The 19928-nt window shown below is 34.5% G+C and overlaps 4 protein-coding genes across 5 annotated transcripts; all 4 read left to right on the top strand.

The window, feature by feature from the left end:
• The first annotated feature begins 402 nt into the window (after positions 1-402).
• LOC120132267 (U-box domain-containing protein 12-like) lies at positions 403-1320 on the top strand. Its single transcript, XM_039149068.1, has one exon. It carries the CDS (start codon positions 403-405, stop codon positions 1318-1320), a length of 918 nt encoding a protein of 305 aa, XP_039004999.1.
• Positions 1321-3667: 2347 nt separating this feature from the next.
• On the top strand, positions 3668-4561 carry LOC120132299 (transcription initiation factor TFIID subunit 15-like). Of its 2 annotated transcripts, XM_039149086.1 has the most exons (4): positions 3668-3694; positions 3810-4199; positions 4314-4434; positions 4511-4561. In XM_039149086.1, exons 2-3 carry the CDS (start codon positions 3820-3822, stop codon positions 4405-4407), a joined length of 474 nt encoding a protein of 157 aa, XP_039005017.1. In that variant the 5' UTR covers positions 3668-3694; positions 3810-3819; the 3' UTR covers positions 4408-4434; positions 4511-4561. The 2 variants fall into 2 exon arrangements, with proteins under 2 accessions (XP_039005017.1, XP_039005016.1); XM_039149085.1 differs by having other exon boundaries at positions 3810-4434.
• A 6735-nt stretch (positions 4562-11296) lies between these two features.
• Positions 11297-17560, top strand: LOC120132303 (cellulose synthase A catalytic subunit 1 [UDP-forming]). Its single transcript, XM_039149089.1, has 14 exons — positions 11297-11377; positions 11776-11971; positions 12074-12255; positions 12670-12784; positions 12874-13060; positions 13363-13629; positions 13755-14100; positions 14672-14809; positions 14911-15036; positions 15292-15504; positions 15598-15862; positions 15995-16191; positions 16287-16637; positions 16742-17560. The coding sequence occupies exons 1-14, from the start codon at positions 11297-11299 to the stop codon at positions 17327-17329; spliced, it is 3252 nt and encodes a 1083-aa protein (XP_039005020.1). The 3' UTR covers positions 17330-17560.
• A 333-nt stretch (positions 17561-17893) lies between these two features.
• Positions 17894-19875, top strand: LOC120132247 (uncharacterized protein At2g34160-like). The gene is made up of 5 exons (XM_039149053.1): positions 17894-18209; positions 18472-18520; positions 19114-19176; positions 19270-19334; positions 19663-19875. Exons 1-5 carry the CDS (start codon positions 18099-18101, stop codon positions 19741-19743), a joined length of 369 nt encoding a protein of 122 aa, XP_039004984.1. The 5' UTR covers positions 17894-18098; the 3' UTR covers positions 19744-19875.
• Positions 19876-19928: the final 53 nt, after the last annotated feature.

Raw genomic sequence — 19928 nt, 5'->3', positions numbered from 1 at the left:
CTCGGCTTGCGTTTAGGATGTTTTATAAATAATTAGTCTCTGGATTATGATATTTAGGTGTTGGATTCTTGTTACATTGTTGGTGCAGTATCCTCGATAGTTTCGCTGTAGTTGCGTTTAATGTATCCGAAACTTATCCTAAAAAACTGTGAAATGAGATTGGTAACTGATTGGAATTTAGTGGTACGTTTATTGAGCTAAAGTGGGTATTTAACATTATATGTTTGACATTTTACTATTATGAACTAAGAAATTATCGAAACAATTCTTAAAAAACCCCAGAGGTTTTCCCTATGTTGTTTCGCATTGTTCTCATCTACATAATACAACATGTTGGACATTCATCTTATAGATGGCCTGTTTAGAACCATTTGTTACCATTTCCTGAACTTAAATCAAACCATGTCTACAGTTAAGCTTCGTGAAACCATTCTTGAATGTTTATTTGAAGCACAATCAGGTTCAGAGGAGCTCCGGCTAGAAGCACTGCAAACCCTAGCTTCTATTACCAGGGTGAGTCCACAAAACAGGACTTTAGTAGCTCAATCAAATGGAGCAATCCCTGCCCTCCTTACCCTCTGCAAATCCTCCTCTCCCCTCATCCAAACTCTTTCATTATCTATACTCTTTAACCTCTCTTTAAACCCGAATCTTAAACAATCTCTTGCAGACATGAAAACCATCAATCATCTCAACTCCATATTCTCCTCAACCTCCCCACCCGAGTCCACCAAGTTAGCCTCTTCCCTCATCTGCAGCCTCGCCATGCTGGACAAAAACAAGGCCATGTTCGGGGTGGCCGGGACCATCCCGTTGTTGGTCCATGCAGTTTCAGACCCGTGTAATCCGGCTGCCCATTATCTGCTTAGTTCTTTGGCCGAGCTGGTGCAGTTCCATGGTAACTGCACCCTAGCTGTCCGGGCCGGAGCCGTCCCTGTGTTGATCCAAGTGGTGAAAAGCACCGACGGAGAAGACCTTTCCGGGACTTCCCTAGCTGTTCTGGAACTTGTTTCTAGGTTCGATGAAGGGTTAAATGCTTTGAAAAAGACGGACCATATTGTTAGTTCGATGGTGGAGGTGATGAAGAGAAGGAGCATGATGAGCAAGGAAGGGGCGGCTGAAATACTTGTCCGACTGTTCGAGGAAAGCGAGGCCTGCATTGTCGATGCTTTGAAGCTCCCGGACTTCTTAACTGTGTTAGCTGATATCTCGGTCAGAGGATCCGCGAGAGCTCGAGACAAGGCTGCGCTTTTGCTGAAGAAGACCACGGAGGCTAATTTGGATTCCTACTCTACTGACGCAAGCCACATGTTATTCTGATGGCCATAACAATGATGATATTAGTCGAGGCTTACTTTTATAATTTTTCTTAAGCTTTTATCAATATTCCTACTCTATTCATATTTCTAAGATATTCGCACAAGATTCCCCCCCCCCCTAAATTATGACATATTTCGATATTTACCGTAACCATGACTTGTGAGTTACACAAATATTCGTTCAATCTCCATAGACATACAAGTATATTTATTCAATTACGACATATAGGTTAAATCATGACATATTTCAACAGTTGCATAAGTCTAAACATATAGGTTAAACACGTATATTTATTCAATTTTTACGAAAATTAGAACATGTCATTATTTTGTTAGTCCAAGCAAAATTATTTAAAAATAATATATAGATTATTGATAAAAAGATAGAAAAACAATGTGAGAAAATCCGGGTTAACATCGTTATTAATTTTTTAACAATAAGTATCAAGATCAAAAAAATGTGACATCAGTGATAATTTTGTCAAAATAAATAGTTAAGTGACCAAGATAGAAAATAAGGAATAGATTGGTTGCTATGGTATAAGTTACCCTTATATTAATTAGACACATATTTCTTTTATTCCGTTTGGAGCATCGGTTGTTCATGAATGGAAGCATTTCTTTTTTTGCATTGTACAGCTTTTCTTTACTCATTCCCCACTAAAATTGTGGGAGTTGCTATTTTTATTTGTAATTGTGGGAATTAATTTGTGTTTGGAAAAGGAAATAGAGGAGGAAAAAAGATGGTCAAATTTTGAACCTTTTATTCTCCTTAATCATCTTCCCATTGGAAACATAAATTAATCAATTATTTCATAAGATACTGGTTTAATCATAAACTTAGCTCACAACGTAGCTTGTGGCCGTCAACTTAAATTTAGCGGGGTGAACTAAAATTACAGGCAGATAAAATATATTTTCAATAGAAAATACATAGATTTTTTTTTTAAAATATGTGATAATTTTAAATTTTCAAAGAGACGGTTACCCCATCCGCCCCCTCGGTCCATCTCTGCTTCTGGCGATGCAATAACATTTTTCAAAACCCAAATTAATATTAAGATTTGGAACCAAATTTTGAGGTGCATGGGTTATGTCGAAAATAGCAGTTTAGTCCCTGGTATCAGTTCCCATTATCTTTTTCAAACCAAAGAAAATTCTCAAAACCCTTTTGACTTGCTTGAAAAAAGGAATGAAATTATATATTATTATTATTACTAAAAGGAGACATGAACCCCTACTTGGGTCATTCTAGGATAAGAATAAGTCGGCTTGGGGTCCTTTCTTTCTTCCTTTCTCTAACGTTCTTTTAGAGATCTGTGGGATATTCATGTTGTCTGGTTAGAAATAATGCTCTTTGTTTCTCCTCGTCCAATCCTCTAATTACTCAAACCATATCACACTGCTTGAGAATGATGAGTGTGAGGACCATAATATGTCTCGATCAAAAGTTTATCTTCTTACTCTACGACGGAACTAGACATTCAAAGCTGATCATTTGCGTACTATATTTTTTTCGGTATTTGATTAATTAATTAATTAATTAATATATTACTGTATGATAAAAATTTATAATCATATGTTGAAATTCATTACGATGATGAAATTTTCGATTTAATTTACTCCATTGGCAACTCTAACATTTAAATTTTAGATGATTTTAATAAATTTAACATCTCATCTTGTTAGACGTCAACCCATGTATTCAAATTAGTTTATTTTAATTTCTTTATTTTTAAAATTTAATTATAAATCAAATAGTTAAAATAAGTAACTAAATTATAGAGAATTAAAATGATCGTATTGGATAACAATAACTAAATATACAACTTACAAATTAGATGGTGATTTATAACAAAAATCTGTTTAACAGGTTTAACGTATATTTGGGTAAAATTTTTAAATATAAAAAATATAAAGATTATAAATAATAAAGTGAAAGATATAAATTAAATTTATAATTTGTACTCACTGGTTGTACTGGTACCCAAGAGAAATTTTATATTTTGGGAGTATAAAGGGGAAAACATGCAGAAAGAAGGGCAAATAAGGAAGTAAGAAAAGATGAAATTATTAATTTGCATGTGCTCATGCACTTGCCACTCATTTACATGCAACTAGAAGCCCTAAAAAGGAGTTGAAATTGGAACTTTTTCTTCCCCTTTGGAATCTAATTTCAAATTTCCTCTTATCTCTTTTTCCAATTGTAGTTCACTGTGATTCCCTTGTTCAAGGAAATTAAAGTGACATGAAAAAGAAAACCTAAGCCCTTCCTACTTCCAGCTCAAGGTCTAATCCTCTATATAAATACCCCAAACCCACTTATTAAATTAAATCCACTACTTTGCTTACAGCATCCCATCTTCTTTCTCAAGGTCTGCAACTCTCTGCACTTTTAGTTTGGGTACCATTTTATCCAAGCTTCATTATGGAGTTAATGCAGGATCATGCATGCATGGCTGATTATGTTTTGTTTTGACTATGTTGTAGAGTAGGAAATATGAACAGGCCAGGTGACTGGAATTGCAGTTCGTGCCAGCACCTCAACTTCCAAAGGAGGGACTCATGCCAGCGCTGTGGAGAACCGAGACGCGGTGGCGAAAGAGGCGAGTATGGAAGTTTCGGTGGTAGCAGGGGCGGCGGCTCATCGTTAGGGTTCACTGGACCCGACGTTAGGCCTGGTGACTGGTATTGCACCGTGGGCAACTGCGGGGCTCACAACTTCGCTAGCAGATCAAGCTGCTTCAAATGTGGTGCAGCCAAAGATGAATCGTCTGGTGGATTTGAAGGTGACAACGTCCCACGTATGAGGGGTTATGGTTTTGGCAGTGCCAGCTCTACTCGCTCTAACTGGAAATCTGGAGACTGGATTTGCACCAGGTTCATTTCATTGATTCAATATATACAGTTATATACAAACACGTATACTACATGGTTGAACATAAAATTAAACGTTAGAACTGATGAACATTTGTTGATATGCTTGAACATAAGGTCTGGCTGCAACGAGCACAACTTTGCCAGCAGGATGGAATGTTTCAGATGCAATGCACCAAGGGACTCCAACACCCACAAATCTTCATACTAATTAATAAAATGAAATCTTCATTTTTGGGTACATTCTTTTTCTTTTTACAGACAACTTCGTGATGATTAAGACACTGCCTCTAAACAAATGAGTCTGGTTTCAGGTAGCGGTGCAGTGCAGTCCCAGGAGAGAGATGAGATCCGTGAGACAAGGCCATCCCAGATGCTGTTTTCTTTCTGTCTTTCTTCGTTTTGTTTGTTTGTTTTATGTTAGATGTTTGAAAGACTTGGGTTGAAGTACTTAAGCTAATATAAAAGTATATAGAGCATGCATGCATGTAATTGATGTTATGGTATTTATATCAGTGTCTTTTTATCTTCCCTTTCTCTTTGATAAGACTGCTTTTTTGTTTGTTTGAAAATGGTCCAAGGAATATTTGATCATTCAAAAACCAGGCATATCCCTCAGTTCTGCAAAGGGCAAAGCAAAGTTAAAGAGGGTTATTCTTGGACCACAATAGGGATCTTTTGTTTAAACCAATGCAAGAGAAAAGAATACAGGTAGTCATTGAGTTTTTTATTGGATTTTTATACCAAATTATTAATGAAACACATAAATATGTATTCACGGATTCAGAAATATTTTTTAGGATTGACACATATGTATTAATAATAAAAAAATTCATACGAGATGCCCACAAATAAAATTTCAGGAAAAACACTTTCAATAAAATAAACAACTAATATAAAAAATTTAGATTCTAGGGTGGGCATATACTCACCTTGAAATCTATATATATTTGCCACTGTATACATGCGCGCACATAAATATATATAGTTTGGGTCAGGGTGGGCACGTACTTACCCTGAAATTTGAATTTTCTTCGATTAGTTATTTATTTTACTAATGGTATCCACCCTGAAATTTTTCGTGCCCACTCTAAAATTTGAGTTTTCTTCGTTTAGTTACTTATTTTTCGGACTGTGCTCACATTGAAATTTTATTTGTACTCGTTTCATTTAAAATTTTATATTATTAAGATACGTGTGTCCACTCTAAAAAAAATCTGAATCCTTTGCTGAATATATGGCTAACATATATTATAAAGTATTAATTGAGTTTTTTTTCAACTAACACTACTATTATCAAGGGAGAGATTTTAAGATCTAATATTAATCAAGAGTAAAGCAAATGTATAAACACCACAAATTTAATTGATAAAATATTAAAAAAAAACCCGGAAAATGGGAATGGAACCCTTGGATTTGTATATTCGATAGCCTAAATTGTGTTTCAGAATCATGGAACCAAGGGAAATGCATGCCCTACCAATGAGCTTCATAGTTAATTAATTAATCAGCCGCTAATAATTAATATTATCTTACCTTGACTAGTAAAAGGGAGAGATAATTATCTTCTTTATATGTTGTACTTTGCAAAACAATGAAAAGTCATAGCCAGTCTAATTTTCGACCAAATTAATTGTATTCTTTAAGATTAATTCACATAGGATTCCAAAGCTTTAAATCTTTGGTTTGGGGTATAAATATATAAAGGGATGGAAGAGTTTGTAGTTACATACACCAAATATAATATTTTTAATTTAATAAAAACGATATATCAAATAAAATTTTAAGAAAATACAGTTGACATAACTATAAAAAAATTAAAACGATTGGTAAAATTATAATCATAAACATCCTTTACTTAAAAGGTCACAATTAAATAATCTTTAAATTATGTTTACACACGAACCGAGTGACCCCAATGATAAAAGAATTGTTATTATTTTTTGAGATTCTGAGTTTGAGCATCATAAATGCTAAAGGTGTGAGCATTTAATATCAGTTATTGCATTGTAATTACCCGGATTAGTAAAAAAAATTATGTGTACACCCACCATTAATTAAGTTAAAAGAATTAATTGGTCAAAAAGGGAGCATGCAATTCATTAGTGTGTGTCTGTTACTACAATCCATGATCTAGCTTTTAGCAAGATTCTTTGTTTCACTTTAAGCTTGGCTTTAAGTTACTTCACCCCTCAATCCTCATTTGATTTTATTGATGTCAGTGAAGTGAAAGTACTTCCCATCTCACAATCCTAACACATTTTCTTTATCATTAATGACAGGAACGGACGTAAAAATTTATGTAAAGAGATATGAATTTAAAAAGTTATATTAAAAGTTTTATGAGGTACGGAATTATGAAATTTTAGATGGTACGAAATTAAATAATCAATAAAAAATCTAAAGTATAAGAGAATTTGAAAATTCATGTGGTGCGATCGCATCCCAACACCCATTCGGTTCATCCCTATTTAGTCATTAACGCCGACAACCATTTAATTATAATTATTAATAGGGTAAACTACACAAATGGTCCATTGATCATAAGGTATTGCTTTATTGAGTCAGCTGATTAATAAAAGTTATAAAATGATCCCTAACCATAAGATGTTTTGTTGAGTCTCCTGTCTATTGAAAGTTACAAAATGGTCACTTGCCTATTTATTGTGTTCCAAACTCATCCTTTTTTTTTTAAAAGTGATGACAATTTGAGTTGGACGTTAACCTAGTGAATGTGATATAATAAAATTCGATCTCAGAATCTCAAAGACTATTATATCCCAGTCAACATGTTAACGTCCAACTCAAACTGTCATCAATTTTTAACTGAAAAAGACAAGTTCGGAACACAGTTAGTAGTCCATTTTGTAACTTTTAATAATTTGAGGACTCAACAAAGTAACGTCCTATAATTAGAGGACCATTTTGTAAACAAGTTTTGATTTGTTATGGATGCATTTGCCCCCATTTTCAGTGCACTAGCTGCAATCATTGTTCAACAATGATGGGAATATGAGAGATTTGTTGGCTCTATTCAGTGGTGGAAGGATCCATGATTGGTGTACCAATCATCCCATGATGGGACCATAAACAAAATAAAATCAACAACTTGTTTAAGATATTGAACAACTATCAACCTACAATATTCTGTAAATTAATCTGAAATTAAATTTTCTAAAACACTTTAATCAGTGTTAAACCTAATAAGATTAAGGATATTGAATAGCCCAAAAGCAACAAAGAAAAGAAAAAGGCAACTGATGGGGGTAAATTGCTAGATGAAAGAAGAGCACAATCATGATTTTAAAACATCCTTTAGGGCCCCTCAAAAGCCCCTTGAAAACCGAAGAAATTTGGTTCACTTTGAGATGGTAAATGATTTGAAAAATTCAACACTGTGATGGTCAACATTGAAGGCAAAGGAGAAAAATAAAAGCCCTTTTTTATATAAAAAAAAGGAAATAAATCCAAATTCAAAGCATGGAAATATGAAAAACTTTTTAAAGCAATGCTTTTTTAGGTTTTCTTTTATTTATTTAAAGTAATAGCTTTTGAAAACCAAGCATGTTGAATCTGGTTAAAGTTTATGCCTTTTTAATCCTTTTAGAAAACCATTTTTACAGTTGCCAGCTGCACTGTTTTGCAAAAGCTTGATGAGGGATTTTTTTCTCGTGCAATTTTCACAGTGGCAAATCTCGATAAAAATTGTTAGTTAACAAATAGTTAATATTCTAAAATAAGAATCTTTTATTGTAAAATAAAATATTATGAGTCAAAATACTTTTAAAAAAATAAGAATTAAAATGAATATTTAATTCAACATTTATATTTTTGTACCTTAAAATAAAAAGTACGACACTATAATACTACAAAAGCGAAATAAAAACTAAAATAACGATTAAACGGACGGTTTTTTTTTTTTTACAATATACCAATATTTTTTTTCTTCATATGAGATGGTGTTTGGTCCAAGGCTGAACCCAGGTTTTTTCTCCGCAGGTCACCTTTCATTGGTCTTGGGCTTTACAAACAATAAATGGCAAGTCAAATCCTGCACTCTCCCCTACGAGCTAACACCATAATTGAATTTATATGGATAAATTCCACTTTAGTACCTAAACTATCAGTATTGATCCGTTATAGTACCTAATCTTTCAATTTTTTTAAAACCATACCTAAAGTTTAGTTTTTGTTTCATTTTAGTACCCATATTCAAATTTTAATATTATTTTTTTGTTTAGGTATTAAAACGGACGAAAACTGATAGTTTAGGTACTAAACACATTAAATTTTTAACAATGGGTACTAGCATGAAGCAAAAATTAAAAAATTAGGTATGATTTTGAAAAAATTAAAAGTTTAGGTATTAAAACAAATCAAAATTAATAATCTAGATACTAAATGGGTAGTTTACCCTTTATTTTTTATACCCATTATCGACTACTGTAATTATGATATTATCGGTACTAGTGTGTATTCAATTATTATATTAGAAAATATAATAATTTGTAAGGTTCAAGAAAGCAACCTCACTACCTACCATTGCATTTTGAGATTTTTTTTCATTATTTTCTTTTTAAATTTACAATTTTAAAAGCCGAAGAATGAAAACATGACCAATATGTGTCCATTAAGGCTGGAAAATCGTAATTTAACTGTACAAATTTTGGTCAATGGCTTACACTATAGTATATACGATTTTTAAAAAGGTAGTGGTTGTATTTTTTTTATGGAATTAGTTAGGGTGTCACACTGTCGGCAACAACAACGAATCCGTTGTAGTCACAACCTTATTTACGTATCGGTATTATAATTAAGGTCGAACGTAAGATTTTATGTTGAGGGATAAATTTAAGTTTATAAAATTTTAGGGGAAATAAAAATATATTTTCATTAAAAAATATATAGAATAAATATAAAATATATAGTAATTTTAAATTTTCAGAGAGGACGACTCCCCACTACATCATTAAATAATTATTATGTACTTATTTTTTAAATAATATTAAATAGTTTAATAAAATAAATGAAGTTACAAGACATTTAAAAAAATTAAATTTTAAAATTTTAATATAAATTTTATCCTATTAAACTACATTATATAATTTAAAAGTTTTTTGGTAAATGATAATTATACATTTGAAATAAAATTTCAAATCATAACTAACCGCAACTGCAAGTGAAACACAATTGTCAAGATAAAGTCAACGGTCAACGTTTAACTTATCTAAACAGTCAAACCTTAAGCCCTCTCCTCAATCAGCAAAAGTAGATGGTTTTTTTCTAATGTAATTTATTAATGGTAGAAGTGCATGAAAATTTTAAATGGTGGCTATTTTGATTTTGTTTGAAATATATAAAAATGTCTGTCAATTTCCTAATTAGAGGGATTAAAAATGCAATTTAAGACATAGTTCATTTTTTTTGGAAAAATCATTTTATAAAATTTATATAAAATTTCTAAATATATATTTTATTTGTGTTGCTATCTTTCTTATCAATTTGATATTTAAATATTTGTTAGATAATTATATTTATTTTTAAAAAATAATATATGATATTATTTTTTTGATAAAATTAACTAAAATCTAATCAATTCAATTAATCTATTAAATTACTCGAATGGTTTCGTCGATTAAGAATATATTTTTGAGTAATTAATTTAATCAAATAAATAAATAAATAGTAGAATGTAATATAATCAATTCCCTTCCTGCACATTTAATCCAATGATAACCATTTCCTAAAAAAATGCTTAATTACAAAATAAGTGTTTAAGCTATATCATTTTTTAACAAGGCGTTCAATTTTTTTTAATTCATCCAAGTGTCTAACGTTACAAAATTAATACTTTATGTGTCCGATTGTAATGAACGTTAAAAAATTTTGTTAAGTGATATTGATTTTTTTTTTAAATTATTAAAAAATAATTTTTTTCAAAATTTAAAAAAATATCAAAACTTTGAAAATTCTAATTTCAACCTTATACCTATTTCGTCGCTACTTTAGCCGTCATTGCCGTTGACCGAGACTAACCCGAACACGCCTCCACCCGATAGTCATTTAACCGACAACCAGCCACCCGAAAACCTCAACGTGATTGTTCAAATCCTATATTTTAATACCCAAATTCCTAAATCAAAACTCTAAATCCTTAAAGAGTCTCAATCGGATTAAGAAATTTATTTGTCGATGTTTGTAAGCGATGATGGGGTTCATACACGAGAATTTAGATGAGGAATAACATTGGTGCTACCCTGTTGTAGTTTAATTTACGGCAGGAGAAAGGGAGAAGAGGATGATGCGTGGGTGGATTGGGGAGAGGGGCGCGTGGGTGGGGTGGGAGAATTTGTTTTTTAAATGATTTTTTAAAAATATAAAATTTTAAAATTCAATAAAAGTTTAATTTATAACGTTAAACATTAGAACGAATTTTAAAAAGTTTACAAACCTACTAAAAAACGATATATTTTGAATAATTATTTTACAATTAAGAAAAAAAAATCAATGATAACAATGGCACTAAAACGAGGATATAATAGTAAATTTCTAAATTATTTAGTATAACCTGTTGTTGGAGAGAAAATGAGTCCACCGACAAGAGCGGCAGATGCAGATGACTGGCGATAGCCGGTAAAGTTAAGAACAGGCTGTTACCAGCAAAGCAAAAATTTGTATCATATGTTGATAGTCATTTTGTATGAAAGATACTGACTAACGGTTAGCTCGATACGTGTAATAATCTTACTGGTTATAAAACTGAGGTTAGCAAGCATCAATGCATAATGATGAAAATGATCGAAGCTGAGCACAATTGGGCAACAGATAGCAACTGGTTCAGCCAGTGAAAATCGTTGCATCACAGAAAAAGAATAAAGACAATAAATGAATTTAAAAATGGAAAAATAAGTGTTAAAAAATACAAGGCATTTGAGCCCAAGATCGAGTGAACAATTCACAAAGATTATAGCTGGGAATGAGTAAAGAGAAAATGGAGATGGCGTGTTGAATGGGAGAAGATCGCCGACAGTCTTTTCTCAGCCTTCCCACATTTTTTAATATAAAACTCTTCTCTCTCGATCCGTGAAAGAAAAAAAACCATGGAAGCAAGTGCAGGAATGGTGGCCGGTTCTCACCGGAGGAACGAGTTGGTTCGGATTCGCCATGATTCCGACAGTGGGGTTTGTCTTTTAAGCTTGCCCATTTCTCATTTCGTTATTATTCTTCTGTGGATATATTTAATTTGCTTGCAGCGTTAAGATCTGAGTTTGTTATTATGGAAAGTGACTTTACAAATTACAGCTTAAGATAGTCCATTATCGTTGATCTCGATATCGGGTAGTCGTTGTTAGGATCTAAATGTTAGCAGGGTATTTTTTGACTCAAGAACTGAATGACTGGGTGCCAAGCACAATCGGATCTTTGAGATTCGGGTCTGATTTTCATCCTATAAGCTCATCTGTAGAATCGGGTCTTTCGAAGTTCACTTAATACGTTGTCTTATTCAAAATCAAAGATTTTCTGCGGCTAAAAAATTTAGAAGATTTGTAACAGCGATAATTGTTATTTCTAAATGCAGCCAAAACCGTTGAAGAACCAGAATGGACAGAGATGTCAGATCTGTGGTGATAATGTTGGAGTTGGTGCTACCGGTGATGTGTTTGTTGCTTGCAATGAGTGTGCCTTCCCTGTCTGCCGGCCTTGTTATGAGTATGAACGGAAAGACGGGACTCAGTGTTGTCCCCAATGCAAGACTAGATACAAGAGACATAAAGGTCTGTCCATTTCTTTGTTTGTTTGCCTTTGAATTCCATTTTACGATTTGGCCTCTAATATTTTCTATCATGTGCGAAGTAATTAGTATCTGAATATTTCAGGGAGCCCTCGGGTGGAGGGAGATGATGACGAGGAAGATGTTGATGATCTGGAAAATGAGTTTGATTATCCTCAAGGGCACGGTAAGGCAAGGCCGCAGTGGCAGGGTGAAGATGTGGATCTTTCTTCATCCTCAAGACATGAATCTCAACAACCAATTCCCCTTCTAACCAATGGCCGTACGGTAGGCGTTTTATGTGCTTCTGTCCCTGTTTATGCTAGGAAGTTTGCATGAACCTTACAATGCTGTGATTGTTTGTTTCTTCTTTTAATACCCTTTAATCTATCTATTGGATGGTCAAGCAGTGCTTCTCAATTACCGAGTTTCAGTGTCAAAGTTGGAAAAATCAAGTCATCCATTGTGGTTTATCATAATCAGATTTAATTGACAAAACCATTTCCTTCTTGCCTGGATTTGTAGGATTTATTATCCTCTTACTAAATTTCGTTTAAAACATTTCACATGTTCACAGCAGTTATATGCATTGCAATCTTTCTATTTCTTTTGCTCATTAGCTATTTAACTCTTATGTTATAGCCCGACATGTTTTTGTAAATGGTCATTTTTTTTCTTTATCTGATAGCCCAGCATTTTCAGGTTTCCGGAGAAATTGCTACTCCAGACAATCAATCTGTGAGAACAACTTCAGGTCCTTTGGGCCCTTCTGAAAAGAATGTTAGTTCGTCACCTTATGTTGACCCAAGGCAACCAGGTAATTACATTATTGTGTTTGTTTACTAGATCCCCCCTCCCCCCCGGAGGGTTTATTATCTGAATTGCTAATATCATCTGTTCTTGTAGTTCCGGTGAGAATCGTGGACCCGACAAAGGACTTGAATTCTTATGGCCTCGGGAATGTTGATTGGAAGGAAAGGGTTGAAAGTTGGAAACTCAAACAGGATAAAAATGTGATGCATATGAACAATAGATACCCTGAAGGGAAGGGAGATCTAGAAGGAACTGGTTCAAATGGGGAGGAACTGCAAATGTGAGTTTATCTTGTCTAGAATAAAACTTAAATCAGTTTACTATGTTACCTTGAGTGCTTTTATATATCTCCAGGGCCTTATAAATTACATGAAGTTTATAATTTTCATTTTAATTTTTTTTAACCTGCTCAATTTTTTTTGGTTAAATTTGATTTTGGAATATTGTCATTTTGTCATATTTCTATCTCCCATTGCTTCTGTCTTCACATACAGAATTAATATGTTTTTTTGCTCAGTTGATGTCATCTATGCATTTCACATTTGCATTTCTTTTTCAAGTTTAACAGTTCTTGTACTGCAGGGCTGATGATGCTCGTCAACCTTTGAGTCGTGTGGTGCCTATTTCTTCATCTCACCTGACCCCTTATCGTGTTGTCATCATTCTTCGTCTCATCATTTTGGGCTTTTTCTTGCAATATCGTGCAACACATCCAGTGAAAGATGCATATCCATTGTGGCTAACATCTGTTATCTGTGAGATTTGGTTTGCCTTATCATGGCTTCTGGATCAGTTTCCAAAATGGTATCCCATAAATCGTGAGACCTACCTTGACAGGCTAGCTTTGAGGTCAGTTCTGTTACTTCGCTGATGGGTTATTTCTTATGTGGCTGACAAACTACCTTGCTTTCTCTTTGCCTGTGTGTGGTGTGTTGCCTGTTATAATACAATTAATAGTTGGCTCTATTTTCTAGATATGACCGAGATGGGGAACCATCACAGCTAGCCCCCGTAGATGTTTTTGTCAGTACAGTGGATCCACTCAAAGAGCCTCCGCTTGTCACAGCGAACACCGTCTTGTCAATTCTTGCAGTGGATTATCCTGTGGACAAAGTAGCCTGCTATGTATCAGATGATGGTTCAGCTATGTTGACTTTTGAAGCCCTCTCTGAAACCGCGGAGTTTGCAAGGAGATGGGTGCCTTTCTGCAAGAAGCACAACATAGAGCCTAGAGCTCCTGAGTTTTACTTTGCTCAAAAGATTGATTATCTAAAGGACAAGATACAGCCTTCCTTTGTCAAAGAGCGTCGTGCAATGAAGGTCAGTGTATGGGTACATAATTATGTTTACGTGAATGTTATGTATGTCGGTTATACATTAAATGTATTTCAGAGCAATACTCCGATTTTAATAAACTTTACTGTCATGATTCTTTTTGGATATCACCAAAACATTGAGGTTATATTTGAGTGTTAGCCTAGAATTAAATTTGCATTAACATGTTGAAAATGTTGTTATATCTTGAGATTCATGAAATAGCGGTAAAATAATAGTCTATATGAATAGGTAATAATATAGGAAAGAAAATAGATTGGTAATGCATATGCCATTTTAAACATAGTTTCGTGCCTTCTTGTAAGCTTTGCTTGAAACAGTCAACACTTTCATATATTTTCTTTGTAGTTAGCCACTGCATGCATAAATAAATAACCAAAGAAATCTGCAGAAGATTTAAAGAGGGTGTTCCTACCCAAGTCCAAGACAGATTTTTAGAATATTAGACCTATAATATCTAAAGAGTTTCTTATTCCACTCGCTAGTTCCTACTAAACAAAAAAAGAAGGATGTCACATATTTTAACTTTGGTAAAGGTATATTCTTCTTTCAACAGAGAGAATATGAAGAATTCAAGGTTCGGATCAATGCCCTTGTTGCCAAAGCTCAGAAAATGCCCGAAGAAGGTTGGACCATGCAGGATGGTACGCCGTGGCCTGGAAACAACCCAAGAGATCATCCAGGAATGATACAGGTATTGTTCTTCAACTGAGTTGTAGGGCACTAAACTTGGTTCTGTGAGTACTACTATCATGGTTCTTTTCATTTTCTAATGTATTTTCTGTGGATCAACAGGTGTTTTTAGGTCACAGTGGAGGGCTTGATACTGATGGAAATGAGCTACCTCGTCTTATCTATGTTTCCCGTGAGAAGCGACCTGGCTTCCAGCACCACAAGAAAGCTGGTGCGATGAATGCTTTGGTATGCCGTTCTCAGCCCTTTTTCCAATTTCAGCATGTTTTCCTCAAGCAATCAAATATTCCCTTTGCTCTTTTGGGGGCTACCTATGAGAAAAAATGCATCATGCAACCGAAGTATTTTAGAGCATTATATTTATGTTGCATGTGATCACAATGAATATTAGCCAGTCTTTCATCAGGGATATGTCCTTTTAGATCTTCAGCACTTCCCACCAATCAGTTACGTTTTCTAATTTGGCCATCTTATTCTTCACAGATTCGAGTTTCAGCTGTTCTTACCAATGGGGCATATTTGTTGAATGTCGATTGTGATCACTACTTCAATAATAGCAAAGCTCTTAAAGAAGCAATGTGTTTCATGATGGATCCTGCATACGGAAGAAAAACATGCTATGTACAGTTCCCTCAACGTTTTGATGGTATTGACTTGCACGATCGATATGCCAACAGAAATATTGTGTTCTTTGATGTAAGACCCACTTAATTTGTCTTCAAGATGGTGTTTCTTTTCAATTACTGGTTAATGGGGAATGATATCTCAATTTGTACTTGTATTTTGCAGATTAACTTGAAAGGATTAGATGGCATCCAAGGTCCAGTCTATGTGGGAACTGGTTGTTGTTTCAACAGGCAAGCCCTATATGGTTATGATCCAGTTCTAACAGAAGCTGATTTGGAACCAAATATTATCGTTAAGAGTTGTTGTGGTTCAAGAAAGAAGGGAAAGAGTGGGAATAAAAAGTACATTGACAAGAAAAGGGCAGCTAAGAGAACTGAATCTACCATCCCCATTTTCTGTATGGAAGACATTGAGGAGGGTGTTGAAGGTGGGCATAAAACAGTGTGGGGACTCCCACTTTTGCATGGCTGCCATAAAATTTTCATTATATTGTATTTTTGCAGCATCAATAGTTTTCAAGAGTAATTGTGGTTCTAATTTCATTTATTGTTTTCTGCAGGATATGATGATGAAAGGTCTCTTCTTATGTCTCAGAAGAGCTTAGAGAAGCGGTTTGGTCAGTCCCCGGTATTTATTGCTGCTACCTTCATGGAGCAAGGAGGCATTCCACCATCAACCAATCCTGCAACTCTTTTGAAAGAAGCAATCCATGTAATTAGTTGTGGATACGAGGATAAGACTGAATGGGGCAAGGAGGTCAGTTAGAGAAGTGTCATGGTCTTTAGTAGTGCCTAACCCAGTTTCCCCTTTTATATGCACCAACACTTTTGTTTTTTTTTTCCTGTGACCAGATTGGATGGATTTATGGTTCTGTTACAGAAGATATTTTGACTGGTTTTAAGATGCATGCCCGTGGGTGGATATCAATCTATTGCATGCCTCCTCGTCCAGCATTTAAGGGATCCGCTCCTATCAATCTTTCTGATCGTTTGAACCAAGTTCTTCGATGGGCCTTGGGTTCTATTGAGATTTTGCTGAGCAGGCATTGCCCCATCTGGTATGGTTACAAAGGAAGATTGAAGCTTCTGGAGAGACTGGCATACATTAACACTATCGTTTACCCCCTTACCTCTATTCCTTTGCTTGCTTATTGTATGCTTCCAGCCTTCTGCCTTCTGACCGGAAAATTTATCATTCCCGAGGTAAGCCATTATTATAGCTTCACTTTTTGCTTTAAGATGGATTTCTACACCCTCAACCCTCTGAAACCTCTAACACTAATGTTTTCCCTCCAAATTTTATGCAGATAAGCAACTATGCTAGCATGTGGTTCATTCTCCTTTTCGTCTCCATATTCGCCACTGGAATACTTGAGCTTAGGTGGAGTGGTGTCAGTATTGAAGACTGGTGGAGAAATGAACAATTTTGGGTCATTGGTGGGACATCAGCTCATCTCTTTGCTGTTTTCCAGGGTCTTCTTAAAGTTCTTGCCGGAATAGATACCAACTTTACTGTCACTTCAAAGGCATCCGACGATGATGGCGAGTTTGCAGAGCTTTATGTTTTCAAATGGACATCACTTCTCATTCCTCCAACCACAGTACTTATTATCAACCTGGTGGGCATCGTGGCTGGTGTATCGTATGCCATAAACAGTGGTTACCAATCCTGGGGACCACTTTTCGGCAAGCTTTTCTTCGCCATCTGGGTGATTGCCCATTTGTATCCTTTCTTGAAAGGTCTGGTGGGTCGTCAGAATCGCACCCCTACAATCGTCATCGTGTGGTCTATACTTCTCGCTTCTATCTTCTCGTTGCTGTGGGTGCGCATCGACCCCTTCACATCGGATGCTACAAAAGCCGCTGCGAACGGTCAGTGTGGCATCAACTGTTAGTTTCGTTTTCGGATAATTTTGTTCCTGTAAATGCTCTCTCCCCTTCAAGCTGGCTATTGTGCGTATATAACCAAGAAGAGAGAGAGAGAAAGGCTCCAAACCATAAATTCCCAGATGGAGAGCCCTAAGAGCAAGAACCCAGATATTATTGGTGATGAAGTTTGATGATGATGATGTGTTATTTTAAATGTTCCTTGCATTGTTTTCGATTATGTAGAGATATTTATTCATCCAATGGTATTTGAAGTTTGGGTACCAATGGTATTCCTTGATGTTCTGAAATCTATTCCTAAGATTAAAATTATAAAATAAATAATTTTAAAATATATTTTATTTTATTTTATGAGATTTAAAAGTTATATTAGTATTAACCTTCAATTTATATTTTTACAATGTAATTCAATTCTAAATATTTTTGTTAATAGAGCATATTTTTATATCATTAATTTTAAAATGGTTTTTTTCAAGATTATTTTTAATTCTCTGATCTTTACTGAATTGAGGCCGTTACACTTAACATCAAATGCAATCAAGAGAATTATATTATCGAATCATTGGATCGATGGATTGTACTAAAAAAAAAAAGAAAATTCAAATAATCGATTCCATAGAAAAGCCTGGAAAACGCCGATAAAAGAGGAGGGGAAGTGGTGAGAGTGGATTGGATTAAAGGGTTTTTGAGCCCCTGTTCTCCCCCCATGGTTTGTTGGCGAGAATTGATGTGATATAAATAGTTAGGTTTTTTATTTTCTCTCTCTGAAAGACGAGAATGGTGGGAACAACAGAGGCAGTGGATTCATCAGCCTCCAACAACAAGAAGAACCGTATCCAAGTCTCCAATACCCAGAAACACCTCTTTTTCTACGTTAATCTCGCAAAGGTTCCTTCACTTGTTTTTATGTTTCTCAATTGCTCGCTCTTAGTGATTAATGAATGATTTTAGACTTCAATTTATGAGTTTGGGTTTCATTTGTTCTTCCTTTCGGAATTTTTATGTCGTTCCGTATGTGCTTGATGGATGTTTATGATCATGATGTGAAAAATTACTAGACAAATGGGAATTTTTATATGATCCAAAAAATTAAAAAAGAGGAAAGATTTTTCTTAGTTGTTTAAACTGTTAGTTTGCTCCCTTTTGGCAGAGGTACATGCAACAATACAATGAGGTGGAACTCTCTGCTCTTGGAATGGGTATTCTTTCTTCGCTCTTCCTTGCACTTTCATTCTATTCCACTTGCTAGGTTTACTCATTCGTACTTTTTTATTCGGATGTTCTTGTCAGTATTTAAGTGGTAGTTTGTTTTGGTCACCCACCATTAAAAACTTAATGCTTTGGTTCACTTTTAACTGCGGTGATCAAAACAGAATCAGAAGGTAACATTAATTTTGAAAGAAAAAAAATCGGTGATCAAAACAGAAACAAAGTAATAGGCGGTGACCAATTAGGTAGTTTACCCTTCTTATGACATGTTATCTGTTTAGCATTTGAAGGATAGAATTGTCGTATAAATTGATAGCTTCAAACATGTGTGCCTAATACATCATGGAGCTCACACACTTGTTTCTCTACCTTCCATGACTGCGATGTAATCGAAGGAACATCGTGAACAAATTGTTTTACAACACATTGCCTTGACATACAAACAATGCTACGTATACATTTATGGCATGTGATTTATGATTGTATTGCAATGTGGTTCCCTCTTGGTTTTGAATGTTGTGAAAAAAATTATCGTATGACTATCTGTTTCTCTTTATAACTCGCTTTAAATGCTTCCTCACAGCTATTTCTACTGTTGTCACCATTGCTGAGATATTGAAGAACAATTGCTTGGCCATTGAGAAAAGTGAGTTTTACCCTTAATAAAGATACCTTTTAGCTTTGATTTCATGTTGAGAACTCAAACTTAGTATTGTGATATATATGCATTATATGTCAGAAATCATGACTTCTGCCATTGTCATGAGAGAGGAATCAGGCGGACGTCCAGTACAAAAAGCAAAAGTAAGTCGAAAACGCGTACATAATGATATTCTTAAAGTTACTTTATCACATGGCTCACATTAGACTGACCACTATGGGGAATAGCTCTATACTTTTGTTTGCAAGACTATTAGACCAATTAGATAATAGATATATCGGGAGGCCTCTTGGTATTGTGTAGTTATGGAACATAACTTATATTAATTGATTGGTTAGAATGGATTAATATATAGTAAAATTCATCTGTACTATTAATTGGTCCATTTTCAAATCATTTAACAATTAACACTTAATGTAAATTCTCGTGAACATGGTTGAACTTATCTTATTGCAATTTATTATATTGTAGATTGAAATACTGCTGGGGAAATCAGAGAAGTTTGATAAGTTGATGGCAGCTGCTGCTGAGGAAGCCTTAGATAATGAGTAATGGTAAGAGAAGAATAAGATGCTCCATTAATTTTAGCATTGTGCTACATTTGTAAGCATTTTTAACAGTTCTTTTCTCGTTTGCCTGTGAGTGAAGCTTAGCCACTGTGATGAGATTTTAGGAACTTTTGTAAAAAATATTATGGCCGTTTGTTATTTAATATTCAAATTTGTTGTTAATTCCTT

Source organism: Hibiscus syriacus, unplaced genomic scaffold (assembly GCF_006381635.1).
Source record: "Hibiscus syriacus cultivar Baekdansim isolate YM2019G1 unplaced genomic scaffold, ASM638163v2 tig00110560_pilon, whole genome shotgun sequence".
NCBI lineage: Eukaryota > Viridiplantae > Streptophyta > Magnoliopsida > Malvales > Malvaceae > Hibiscus > Hibiscus syriacus.
This window is presented reverse-complemented; position numbering and strand designations above follow the sequence as displayed.